At 37.9% G+C, this 13105-nt stretch overlaps 3 protein-coding genes and 2 pseudogenes across 5 annotated transcripts; 4 read left to right on the top strand and 1 right to left on the bottom strand.

The window, feature by feature from the left end:
• Positions 1-18: 18 nt before the first annotated feature.
• On the top strand, positions 19-1210 carry LOC147948700 (uncharacterized). Its single transcript, XM_087483771.1, has 3 exons — positions 19-318; positions 415-849; positions 937-1210. Exons 1-3 carry the CDS (start codon positions 190-192, stop codon positions 1207-1209), a joined length of 837 nt encoding a protein of 278 aa, XP_087339897.1. The 5' UTR covers positions 19-189; the 3' UTR covers position 1210.
• A 2494-nt stretch (positions 1211-3704) lies between these two features.
• LOC147948701 (uncharacterized) lies at positions 3705-5839 on the top strand. The gene is made up of 4 exons (XM_087483788.1): positions 3705-3905; positions 5160-5263; positions 5355-5532; positions 5650-5839. The coding sequence occupies exons 1-4, from the start codon at positions 3887-3889 to the stop codon at positions 5682-5684; spliced, it is 336 nt and encodes a 111-aa protein (XP_087339914.1). The 5' UTR covers positions 3705-3886; the 3' UTR covers positions 5685-5839.
• A 332-nt stretch (positions 5840-6171) lies between these two features.
• On the bottom strand, positions 6172-7742 carry LOC104722127 (uncharacterized). The gene is made up of 2 exons (XM_010440241.3): positions 7617-7742; positions 6172-7431 (listed from the first exon to the last, which is right to left on the bottom strand). The coding sequence occupies exon 2, from the start codon at positions 7423-7425 to the stop codon at positions 6367-6369; it is 1059 nt and encodes a 352-aa protein (XP_010438543.1). The 5' UTR covers positions 7426-7431; positions 7617-7742; the 3' UTR covers positions 6172-6366.
• Positions 7680-11390, top strand: LOC104722118 (pentatricopeptide repeat-containing protein At4g08210 pseudogene; annotated as a pseudogene). The gene has a single exon (XR_015579719.1). The product of XR_015579719.1 is annotated as a pentatricopeptide repeat-containing protein At4g08210 pseudogene (transcript).
• On the top strand, positions 10294-13021 carry LOC147948702 (uncharacterized; annotated as a pseudogene). The gene is made up of 2 exons (XR_015579721.1): positions 10294-10452; positions 12306-13021. The product of XR_015579721.1 is annotated as an uncharacterized LOC147948702 (transcript).
• Positions 13022-13105: the final 84 nt, after the last annotated feature.

Raw genomic sequence — 13105 nt, forward strand, 5'->3', positions numbered from 1 at the left:
GTATTGGTAATTGTATAGAGTGTGAACAAAAAAACACAACCTAAGTGTGTTTTGACTGATTGGACTGGTGGTGATGCAAATGTTGCTGAGGGACGCATTATTTCTTCTGATCCGGAGGAGTTAGTGAATGGTTGTCGCTTAGGCCCATCAGATGTTAAAGTTTTGGTTGAAACTGCTATTTTACCAGAAATGTTCCTTTGGAGACCTGCGCTGAACATGTTGACAGTCGATAAAGCTGTTGGACAGATGATTGCATGGCCTGCCTCTAAGTGTGTTAACTTAGAAAAGGAGATCGAAATTAAAGATATTAGACCGCTGGTAAAATTAAATATTGCTATAGTATCATGGATGTAGGATTATTTGGAAGAATGATTAGTTAACATAATCAGATTGTTGTGTTAATGACTTTGACAGAGACCAAGCACAAATTTGCCGAACAAATGCATACTATTGGATTTGTCTGCAGATGATGTAGTTGTTGCAGAAGGACGATGGCAGACAGAAGAACCAACAGCATTAGTTAACGGCATTCCTATCGGACCAATTGCAGTCAAAGTATTTGTTGATAAGGTGCTTCAGCCTGAAACATTTATATGGAGGCCTACGGTGGATGTGGCATACCTTGAGGACTGTGTCAAATCTTTTGTAGCATGGCCTGCCAGCAAAGTTGTCATTCAATCTGCACCAGATGCATCAAGTCACAAATCTTCTCTCCAAATGTCTGAAAGTAGTGAGAAAACTTTAGGAACAGGTTCAAAACATACTACTGATAAGTCTCCACCAACAGGTCCAAAATCTCCTGTAAGAAAAACGCAACTTGCTACACAAGCCCCTCTTCGAAGATCTCAGGTAAATATTCTTGATACATCATTTTAGAAAAGCATTCTAGTTATTATTCTATCTGTTGTAAACTGGTTAATATTGTTAACATGGCAGCGTAAAAATGTAGCTGTCAAGGAAAATCAGAAGTGCAAGTTACTGGATATTAGTGGACAGAAGCAGGTTGTTGCTGAAGGACGAGTGCATTCAATCGACCCAGATCTTAAAGTCCACTTTGTTCGCTTGGGGGAAAATGCAGCTAGAGTATGGGTTGATGTAGTAAAGATAGATGATGCGGCAGTCTGGAGGACATCAGATGAAATCGAGTACATGAGAGATGCACTCGGTTCATCTATTGCTTGGCCGATGGATAAGTTGGTCATCTTTTGAGTTTATAAACTGGGGTAAGTAATATGTGTTATGTTTGTGTTTTCGTTTAACATATGACAGACTGCTAATGATATAAATAACTGATATAATACATTGTTGCTTGTTGCAGGGAATGAAGAAACTTTGGTCCAAGTTAGCTAGTTTCAATTAGTTAAGACTAAGTTAATTAATCAACTTATATATATGCCTAATGTTATGTATTTTGGATTCAGACTTTACAACCTATGTTGAATGACTTTGTTGACTTCTGTTCTGAATGTTGAATTGGAGACATATTTATGTTTAATGATTTAAATCTCTACTTGTTCTGTTAATTGGTTTATAGATTTAAACATGTTTATAGATTTCTGGAAAAAAATATCATTGAACAAAAAAAAATAATTCAATTCATATATCATAGCTCTGGTAATTTGTTATCAAACATTATACTGCAGCTAATAAAAATGCTATAAGTATATTATATATAACAATTCTCAAAAGCTATTGTATAAGAATATATTATAGCATTGAAGTCATGCTGCACCAATATATTTCAAAGCAAAAGATAATTGCTATTGTATAAGGACCTACGATAACAAAAATCTACGTGTTATATAATAACAAATAATAGCATCAAAATATTGCTATAGTATCTTTGCCAATCATAGCATACGCAAACAACGCTATCGTATGGGTGACACCTACCATGGCTGTCGATGTCACAGCATTTGCGATTTCGCTGTGAAATATCTACCATAGCAGTTTTTCTGCGCTAACAATGTACATATCTCTTGTATTGATCTAATCTCACCCTCTCGGTTTGTTGACAACATTAAGAACACCAATCTAGAAGGGAATTTATAAAACATATACAATCAAACTAAGACATCCTAACCGATCAAGAACACAAAATCATCTATCCCATCCCTAGAAACTTCACTACACTACTCGGAAATCATTGCAAAAGACATAGAAACAAAGATGAACGAAAATTGCATTGTATTAAAAGATAGAGTAGAGAATAAAGAGTACAAAGTAGATATCTAAAGAAATGATAAAAAGATATGAAATAAATCCTAACAAAAAGTGAAAAGTGTTTTGAGTCGTTCAGTTCTCTCTCAGAAGCTCTCGCTCTCTGGTTTGAGGGTCTGCGGCGTGCTCGTTTGCGAGGAAGAAGAGGAGGGATTTATATATGTAAACCCTTTTGACCTAGCTTCCCAGTCCTGCCCGAGGGTCTACTCGATGGGGTGCACGAGGATAAGATCGGGTTACTCCTCGGATAGATCTTCGGGTTGTTCTTCCTGCTCTCGGATCCTCCTCGATCGTGTTAGGGTTCGGACTGTTCTTCCAGCTCGATGGTTCCTTCGGGTACATGCTCGGATTTGTCCTTGTTTCTCCCCATTTCAGGCTCTAAAGCACTTGTTTTCATCCAAAGTATGAAAATGCAAGAATGCAATACCCTAAATGGCCTAAAAGTGAATTCCTACAGTTAATGATCTAAAAATGCTAAGGTAAGGGTATAAACAATGCAAAATATGGACAAAAAGGGATGCTAAAAACATGTAAATTAGAGAGTTATCACAATCGGTGCCGATAACTGAATTTGTCGGTTTATTCGGTTCGGTTCTTTCGGTTTGTACCGAATGCCCAGGCCTACAATCAATCCTAGTCACTTCCTTACCCAACTCTTGCTAGAGAAACATGACCAAGTAGGCATTAAATTCCAATTCATTATTGACAATAAATCTCTTACTCATCTAATCTCTTAGCCTAAGTGAATAAATCTCTGGCACTAGTTGATTTAGGCATTTCATCGAACACCTCTCGGCGCGAAAATGCCTAAAATATAATCCCAACCTCTCTGTTCGAAAATGTGATTGGTGGCATACATGCAGTTTATTGTCAATTGATAAAATTACAAAAGTTCTATGACCCGTATAAAATCTGAAAAATCTGTTACATTTTCTTAAGAAAATTTATATTGAACTTCATGTTTAATAGTTTTTGACCCCCATGAAAAAATAATTTAACTATATGGGATCAAAATTATTCACATACAATGAAAGTTTAAAGATTATTCTCAAATATTGTATAAAAAATCTTTGATTTTGGTTGATTTTTCTATTGTTTAGATAATTATTTTAAAAGAGTTAAGTAATATTATTTTTATATAATATATTATCTTATATTTTTTTTTAACCCCTATAACTCTAAAATTTTAGCTCTGCCAATGAGCATATCGCACTATTAAATTGTTTGTTCCATACTACAAAATATCCATGGTTACTATTCGAATCTTACAAAACAAAAAGCTACACACGTTAAATTAGTTGCTTTAGATTTGAGGACATTGTATAACTGGACTCACCGCATCAAATCTTCGACTCATCTGGACATATTTACGGATTTTTACCTTGACTTATTTGTCAAAAAAAATAAAATAAATACAATTTTCCAATGAGAATGCGCCACGTGAGAAATCCACATAAACGTCGCAAAACTGCTAAACACAAAACGCGCAAAGAGTCGTAAAAGAACGATATAAAAATCTAGCTTTTTTTTTTTTTTTTTTTTTTTGAACAAATATAAAAATCTAGCTTAATCGGTTGTTTTGGTATATATTTTTTTTTTTTAATAAAATCTCTTTGAGGTTTGTTGTTGACGAAGAAGAAGAAGAACCCAGAATTTTACACTTCAAATGGCTTACGTTGAAGGAGGTACGAAGAAACTTCAGATCTCTCTCTCTCTCTATGACTATCTTCGTTTTCTCTATTTCTTTCTGGAACCTAATTGTTTTGTGAAGTCGATCTGATGCAATCCTCAAATTAATCCAATTACTTGAGCACAGGTTCCGGAATTTAGAAACTATTAACCGTTGATTTCTACAGAATTTGGTGATTTGGTATATCTGTAGAAGCTTGGTTTTGTATGGATTGATCATGACTGTTTAAAAGGGGTTTCGATTTATTTATTTATTTGGTATTCTGTGTCATCGTGATCAGAAGAAATTTCATTTGGTTTATGGAAGATGTGAGATTAGGTTAGAAAAACCAATTGGAATTGAAAGCTCGATGAACGTTCTAGGCTCTGGATATCTAAATTGTGCAATTCAGGTCGTCCCACTTAAGCAAAGTTTAAAACGTTTGAGAAATTTATATTGGTAGAAGTTAGTGGATTTTGCAGATTCCTGACTGAGTAATTGTTAAATTGATATTCTTTTGGGAAATTTTAACGTTGGCGAGATCATGTTCAATTGTTTGTGAATGATTGATGTTCTGACTTTAATAGAGGATTTGATGATATGAGTGTATGAATGTATAGGAAGACCATGACGTTTTGGATAAATCTAATAAGCGCATTAGGAGATATAATGCTATCTATATTCATGTCTTATAGCTATTCTCTGTCTCCATCATCAGAAAGCTCGTAGGCGTATGGAAGATGGAAATAAGATTAGGTCAATTATTTTTACTTATTTTAGGATTCTCAGGAATCTAATTTGAATCGAAAGCTCGATGAGGAGACATTTGAGACATTGTGCTATTCAGGTCACCCTTAAGCGAAGTTTGAATGATTTGATATTGGAAGAAGTTAGGAATAATGGCTGAGTAATTGTTAAACTTGCATTCGTTCGATAAATTTAGTGTAAGCGAGATCATGTTCAATGGTTTGTTAATCACTGATGTTCTATCCTCTAGAGACAAATTTGATATGAGTGTTATGGCGTTTTAGATATATATTACTATACTCATGTCTTACATTTTTCTGCCATTGTAGAGATTAGTTGTTTGAGTTTGGGAGGGGTTTTTGATGTCTTAGAGAGAATGTAGGAGCTTCCATTAAAACATTTCTAGGGGAGAGATGAGAAAAGAAAAATTCTGGAAATAGCTGTCCATGTATTCTATAAGTACAGATCGTTGCGGCAAATTTAAACTGTATTTGACATTGACAGACTTTTGAACATGTACCAGGTGTGGTTAAAGCGAAGCGACCTATATGGAGACTAAGGACGATCAAGGATTTCTTCTTGTCCATCATTAATCTGATACAAGTCTTCTTTATGACCATGTTCTCGGTGAGATTTTACTTCCATTTCTTTAGTTATTACATTCCATAATCTGAGCTGTCACAAGCTATGACTAACCTAAGGGAAAAATATTTGTCAGATGGAGAAATCAGATGCTTACAGGAAAGGTTCTAAGTCTAACAAGAAGTGGGATGGTGGCATGGGTGGTGGCGGAGGCGGCGGTGGTGGTGGTGGTAGCGGTGGTGGACCCCCTCGACCTCCTCGTGGGGGCCTCGACAATGTGCGTGGCTTGAATGATATCCGTGGAGCTGACCACAGTAAGTAACCCGAGATGATTCTGATATGTTATTTCTTTTGATGATATTGTGAATGATTCCTAGTTTGATTTTGATATGACTTTGATGAATGGAAAAAATTTATTGGTGGCTTTTCAGATTCCCTACCGGCATGTGGATCGTGCTGTGGCTGAGCCTCGTTCATGTGGAGCGCCTAAGAATAAGCGAACGGATTATATCATATAAATATTATCTATTGTTGAAACGATGCTTTGTAATTTGAGGAAGCAGTGAACGAAGATTCTGGTGTATTTGTATTTGCGTCTAATCAAGCTTTTTGTACTTATTAGATGAACGTGTGTGTCCACCTCTAATAGTTCGTAAATTACATCCAACCTACTTAACTACAGTATTTGGGTACAGACTCAAGTGAAGAAATTGTTGTCAACGAAACAAACCAAGTAGATGTGTCAATTTGAATTCGAAGCCTGCGGATAAGGCTGTGCGCTTTAGACTGCGATGTTGCTCTTAAACGCTGTGTTAATCATCTCACAATTTGATTGCTAGCTATTTGGAAGGATCTAAGGTAAATAATGACAGCAGAAAGGATTGATATTTTCTTCATCCCTCTACCGCAAATCTCATCTTCAACTTTGCAGGACTATACAGTTAGTGAAGTCATTTCTTTTTATAACCAAGTCCCAAACGTTTTGTTATTGATCAAAAGAGAACAAAATGTATATGCATTCTATTGTTCTGATTGAGCTCATTAGCAAGCAATTAATTAAACTAGAATTTTTCTGACACAGAACAAAATAAAAGTTAACAGATACATGATCAGGAACTTACGCGAACGCTGAATTTTTTTCTCTAATCTCACTGAGTATGTAAATCAGCCTGCACATCATTAGCAGCTTGTTTTTTCCCTCTCAAAGCGGTAGAGTATGAAACCTTAACACCAAGTCTTTCTTCAACCAAACTTATGAGATTTTTCGGTTTAAGAGAGTTGAGTTCACCATGATAGTTATCACGCAAAACAGATGCAACTAACTGTGGTGTCCCTATTCTTTTATCTCTTCTTGTACCTGTCGTTAACCGAGAGCATGTATGCATCTTGTTATAAGTTCTAACAGAGAAACGATCCGAATTCTTAAGCATCGACACTCGTAGATACCATTTGCAACGACTATCACGACATTTCAACACGTATAATCTAGTCGATGACTTGAACGTAGCAACCTCAAAACAGTTTCGAATTATAGCTCCGTCAACTACATCTTGAACTGCCTGCTTACTCTCAAATTCTTGACCTATACTCAAACCAATACCATCTTCCCATTCAAGATTTACAACCTCATCCCCTCGTACATCAGGTGTACTATCAACATCAACAAATATACCAGAGTTATCCATGTACGCAACATCGTCACACGGGTCATTGTTATCCAACGGCGCATACTGTCCCTGTGGTTCAAATCCTGCGTTACCATCATTAACTCTAGAACCACTAGGAAACTCATCATTCCTTACATCAATTCCACTTCTTCCGTCCTCTCTCGAAACTTGCTCACCACAGCTCTGGTTCTGTTCAACACCTTCGACGAGTTCTACATGCAAAACATCTCTACGCTGATTCTGATCTCCTTCCATTAAATATCCTAGAACATCTTCATCATCCAAGATATACGTTTGCCTCTTAGGATCCTCAAGCAACGGAATGTAACTTAACCTCAACATTGCGGTAGTAGCTTCGTCTAACATAATCTTCTTGCATATTCTATTAACCAACCCTGAATAAGTGAACTCCTCGAATAATCCTTTCATCACTAGTGTATAAACCCGATCTTCTTTTCGATTCCATCCTACATCGTTTCCGTTCTTTGAATAATATCCTCCGTAATCAAAACGTACGACTGTGCAGTGACCATCTTTCATTTTCTTCTAATGAAAGAATAAAGAGAAATTGAAATTGAGTGTTTCAGTGAGCATTCCCAAAAAAAAAAAACAAAAAAAAAAAAAAAAGAAGAGCTTAACTGAAATTGAAATCCCTAAATTGGAAACAGAAAGGCAATAATACAAGAAGAAAGGACCGGAAAAAAAAAAAAAAAAAAAAAAAAAAAAAAAACCTGTAGGTTAAAAGTTTTGGCTTTAGCAAAGAAGAGCTCGTTGGAGGAGGAGGACGAGTCGACGGCGAAGGAAGAAGAAGGAGATGAAATTTTCAGATTGATCCTAAATCATGAGATTTGTCTTCCTTTCCGTGTTGAACATCGTGCCGGTTATAGAATCCTCAAACAAACTATATCCCGTTTTTAGTTAATCAAACAGTGTGACGTTTCGGATTTTCCCAAACAAACTACCTTCCGTTTTTACGTTCGCTATGTTTTCGCAAAGTCTCCGAGTACTACTAACGAAGAAAGACAAGACAGGCATGTCTTCAAACCCGTGTTATCACTTTCTAGAAGCTTTCTTGGTTCCTGAGGAACTTATAATGTTTTGTTATATTTTGGTACTGTAATTGGCTATGGACTTGAAGATTATAGCAGCAGGATTGCGTCATTGTGGGAAAATACAAGCTTTAAAGCGTGGGGAATCGATTCAGGCTCATATAATCAAACAAGGGATCTCTCAAAATGTGTTCCTTGCTAATAACGTGATCTCAATGTACGTGGATTTCAGGTATTTGGGTGATGCACATAAAGTGTTCGATGAAATGACTGAGAGAAACATTGTCACCTGGACGACGTTGGTTTCTGGGTATACTTGTGATGGAAACCCCAGTAAGGCTATTGAACTGTACAGAAACGTGTTGGAATCCCAAGAAGAAGAAGGGCCTAACGAGTTTATGTATTCCGCTGTTTGAAAGCGTGTGGGTTAGTGGGTGATCTTCAGTTAGGTCGTTTGATCCATGAAAGAATTGGTAAAGAGAATTTAACTGGTGATGTTGTTTTGATGAACGCTGTTGTAGATATGTATGTTAAGAATGGGAGGCTTAGTGAAGCAAATAGCAGTTTTAGGGAGGATTTCACGGCCTAATCCAACTTCGTGGAACACTCTTATTTCTGGTTATTGTAAAGCAGGTTTGATTGACGAAGCGGTTAGTTTGTTTCACCGAATTCCCCAGCCAAATGTTGTGTCTTGGAACTGTATGATCTCTGGATTTGTCGATAAGGGCAGTCCTCGTGCCTTGGAGTTTCTAGTTAGGATGCAGAGAGAAGGACTTACGTTAGATGGTTTTGCTTTACCGTGTGCGCTTAAAGCTTGCAGTTTTGGAGGCTTATTAACAATGGGTAAACAGTTGCAATGCTGTGTTGTAAAGTCAGGTCTGGAGTCTAGCCCGTTCGCACGCTCTGCTCTTATTGATATGTACGCCAACTGTGGCTCTCTAATTGATGCAGCTGATGTTTTTCATCAGGAAAGACATCATGCCCTTTGTAATAGTCTTGCTGTTTCGAATTCTATGCTCTCAGGGTTTTTGATCAATGAGGAGAATGAAGCAGCATTAGCTCTACTTTTGCACATGTATCAGTCAGGTTTGTCTTTTGATTCCTACACTCTAAGTGGTGCCTTAAAGATATGCATCAACTTAGTCAACTTGAGACTTGGACTTCAGGTACATAGTTTAGTTGTAACCAGTGGTTATGAGTTGGATTGCATCGTAGGAAGCTTTCTTGTTGATTTACATGCAAACGTTGGGGATATACAAGATGCGCATAAACTGTTTCATAGACTTCCAAATAAAGATATCATCGCTTTCTCTGGCCTGATACGAGGCTGTGTGAAAGAAGGTTTCAATTCTGTAGCATTTTATCTGTTCAGGGAATTAATCAAGCTGGGACTTGATGCCGACCAGTTCATCGTCTCAAGTATTCTCAAAGTTTGTTCGAGTTTAGCGACTCTTGGATGGGGCAAACAAATTCACGGGCTGTGTATAAAGAAAGGTTATGATTCAGAACATGTCACAGCGACAGCGCTAGTAGATATGTATGTAAAATGTGGTGAGGACAGACAATGGTGTAGTGTTATTTGATGGTATGTTGGAACGAGATGTTGTCTCTTGGACAGGGATAATTGTTGGATTTGGACAAAACGGACGAGTAAAAGAAGCGATTCAGTATTTCCACAAGATGATCAGTTCTGGAGTTGTACCAAATGAGGTAACTTTTCTGGGGCTTCTTTCTGCTTGTCGACATTCTGGACTACTTGAAGAAGCAAGATTCACCCTAGAATTGATGAAATCTGAATATGGTCTTCAACCGTATCAAGAGCATTATTATTGTGTAGTTGATCTTCTTGGTCAAGCTGGGCGATTCCAAGAGGCAGAAGAATTGATAAACCAAATGTCGTTGGAGCCAGATAAAACAATATGGATGTCTCTGCTCACTGCCTGCGGAACTCACAAGAATGCCAGACTAGTTACCGTAATTGCTGAGAAATTGCTCAAGGCGTTTCCGGAAGATCCATCAGTTTATACATGTCTTTCAAATGTTTATGCTACGTTGGGAATGTGGGATCAGTTAAGTGAAGTGAGATAAGCTGCTAAGAAGTTGGGGCCTAAAGAATCTGGAATGAGCTGGATCTAGATTGCCTGAAGCAAAATGTAAATTGTAGGATCATCTACGCACTCAAATGAAAAGCTTCTTTGACCTCATGTCTCCCTGGCTTGCTAGAAGTTGAAGATTCTTGAAGGCATGTTTTCCCCTTGTTTTTTTTTTTTTTTTTTCTTTTTTTTAATTTGGCTAGGGAAAACTTTAATGCTAGTTAAACAAATTATTGTAATTATATTACAAACCCTCTCATCTAATAATGGCCACAACAATGAAGAAGATCTTCCTCTTCGTGCTGCTGGTGATAACAACCTTCACGGTTCTCTTTGGTTCTTGCTCGGCTACTGTCTACACCGTTGGGGACTCTGATGGATGGATTGCCAAAGAAGACGTTTATTACGATTGGGCCAAGGGTTTTGTGCGAAAAAACCTTCCAAGTAATTTTTTTTTGCAAGAGTACCCTCCAAATCAAATAAATGCAATATAGCCATTCCTTATAGTGATGACGTGGCAGTTTAAAAATCTTTTGTTTTGTAAACTAAAAAATGGCAAAGTGTTAAAAAAAATCTCTCTCCTTCTTTGTTCTTCTTTTTTCTTTCTTCTTTCTTCGTTCTTCATGGGGTCTTGATGTCACATTCATGGAGAAAGAGAATTGAGATTATGGATCATTTATACAAATCGGTTGATCTTTCCATTCAAAAACAAAACAAAAATGTCTAAGATGAGATTCATTGTTTTCAGCTCAAAGACGAGAATTTGAATCAAATGTCGCTATCTTCTTCTCCGATTAATTTGAATCAATCAAACAATTCATCATCTTCTTCTTCCAGTGGTAATCGAATAAGCCCCATCGTTCTGTTCATCATCGTTTTCTTTATCTGCAATGTTGTACATTTGGTATTTTACTTAATAAGAAAAAAAAATCGAGCCTTTCGTCATCACCGAACGAATCTGATCGAAACCCAGAAAATCCCAACTCCGATACTTACCAAAGACAGCTTCAGCAGCTCTTTCATCTCCACGATTCATGTCTAGATCAAGCTTAATTTCGACAATTAAAAAGATAAAGAGAAATGTCTTGCCCAATTTAATCGATGCTCTTCCCGTGTTTCTTTACAAGGAGATCAAAGATACAAAAGAATCGTTCGATTTTGCTGTGTGTCTCTGTGCATTCTCGGAGGATGATAAGCTAAGATTGCTTCCCAATTGTAGCCACGCTTACATGGCTTCTCTCATACAAATCCAAGCTTAGATATTTTTTATTAGAAATCCAGACATTTATTACATGTAAATACCAATTTTATATTCATGATCCCAAAATTCACTTTAGTATATATCGACACAGATTTGTATAAATGATCCATAGTCTCAATTTTCTTTTCTCCATGAATGTGACACCGAGACCAGATGAATAAGGAAGAAGGGAAAGAGATTTTTTTTCTATTATTTTTTATTAAAAATAAATAAATCTTAACGCTTTGCCATTTTTTAGTTCACAAAACAATCATACTTTCAAACTGCCACGTCATTATTATAGGGAATGCCTATATTGCGGATGACTTTTGAGATTATAGTATTAACTTGCATTTATTTGAGGGTGAATTTGCTGTATAACCAAATAAAAAAAACTATAGAAGGATAAAGCATATTATTTGAAACAATTAAGAAAATAACATAGAGGACAATTAAAATTACTATTTTAGTGTTGGTTTGGTGGAAATGATGATATGGGGTGGTGGCCGGAGGTTGGCCGGAGGGTCGTCGGCGGGTGGCCGGATGGTGGCCGCAGGGTCGCCGGAGGTAGGCCGGAGGGTGGCCAGAGGATAGCTGGAGGTTGGCCGGAGGGTGGCCGGAGGTTGGCTGGAGGGTAGCCAGAGGGTAACCGGAGGTTGGCCAGCTGTTGGCCGGAGGGTGGCCGGAGGATGGGTGGTCGCCGGAGGTTGGCCGGCAGTTGGATGGTGGCCGGAAGTCGGAAGTTGGCCGGAGGTGATGGAAGGGGTGGTGGTGGCCGGAAGTCGGAGGTTGGCCGGAGGTGATGGAAGGGGTGGTGGTGGTTTGAAAAATAAAAAAAAAAATAAAAAAAAGGGCAAAACCTGTCATTAATACATAAATACACAGAATATAATTGATTTATGGTTAGTATGATTAGTTTGTAAATTATAGTTTTTTTTTGGGTTATACAACCCAATTCCCCTTTATTTGATTTGGAGGGTACTCTTACCAAAAAAAAATTACTTGGAGGGTTTTTTTGCACAAAACCCTTGGACCAAGTATAAAGGTTTCCATGTAGGAGACTCATTGGTCTTCAGTTACGATCCCAACGTCAATGATGTGACCCAAGTGTAGGAAGCTTTAGAATTTGAATTCTGCGATTCTTCATCTCCTCAGGCCGTCTACAGAACCCGACATGATGTGGTAACCTTCACAGAGCCAGGATATCACAACTTCATCAGCTCAAACCTTGCTCAATGCGCATCCGGACATAAGCTCGACGTCCTTGTCGTCTATGACCCGTCACGTCCCATTCCACCACCACCACCAAGCAAGATCCTTCCTTGGGGCAAATTATACAAGGTCGAATGGAGCGTTTCTCAAGAGAGTGACTACTATCACACGTGGGGTGAGAAGACGCAGTTTAATGTTGGAGTAGTCTTCTTTTCGAATACGGAAACGAAGTCACCGACGTCTTAGAGATCACCGGAGATCTTGAATTCATATCATGTGACCCGACTTCTGCCATAGCTGTGCACAAGACGGGCGATGATATCGTCAGGCTCACCAAACCAGGAGTCCACTACTTCATTAGCTCAAAGACAGGTCAATGTCAGGCAGGGCTTAAGCTTCGAGTCGTGGTCGGACCACCACCACTTACCAAAGCCGTAACTTCCCCCAGTGGCAGTGTTGTTCCGAAGACGAAGATGGAGTTGTCACTTATGGACCGCTTCGACAGATGGTTACGCACCTTCAGACCTGAACCCCGTCACTAATAAGCATCCGATTTCTGTTCAGTTTGAGATTAGCTAATCAGTTCTCTTGTTAACCTTCTTTAGTATTTTTGTTTCCAATTCATG

The sequence above is a fragment of the Camelina sativa genome, chromosome 2 (genome assembly GCF_030686135.1).
Source record: "Camelina sativa cultivar CO46 ecotype springtype chromosome 2, ASM3068613v1".
Lineage (NCBI taxonomy): Eukaryota > Viridiplantae > Streptophyta > Magnoliopsida > Brassicales > Brassicaceae > Camelina > Camelina sativa.

Coding starts and splice junctions, on each gene's coding strand:
- LOC147948700 (XM_087483771.1), top strand. CDS start 190: ATGTTCCTTTGGAGACCTGCGCTGAACATGTTGACAGTCGATAAAGCT. Junction 319..414: donor TTAAAGATATTAGACCGCTG/GTAAAATTAAAT, acceptor TGACTTTGACAG/AGACCAAGCACAAATTTGCC. Junction 850..936: donor CCCCTCTTCGAAGATCTCAG/GTAAATATTCTT, acceptor TTAACATGGCAG/CGTAAAAATGTAGCTGTCAA.
- LOC104722127 (XM_010440241.3), bottom strand. CDS start 7,425: ATGAAAGATGGTCACTGCACAGTCGTACGTTTTGATTACGGAGGATAT.
- LOC147948701 (XM_087483788.1), top strand. Junction 5,264..5,354: donor TCTTTATGACCATGTTCTCG/GTGAGATTTTAC, acceptor AATATTTGTCAG/ATGGAGAAATCAGATGCTTA. Junction 5,533..5,649: donor TATCCGTGGAGCTGACCACA/GTAAGTAACCCG, acceptor GTGGCTTTTCAG/ATTCCCTACCGGCATGTGGA.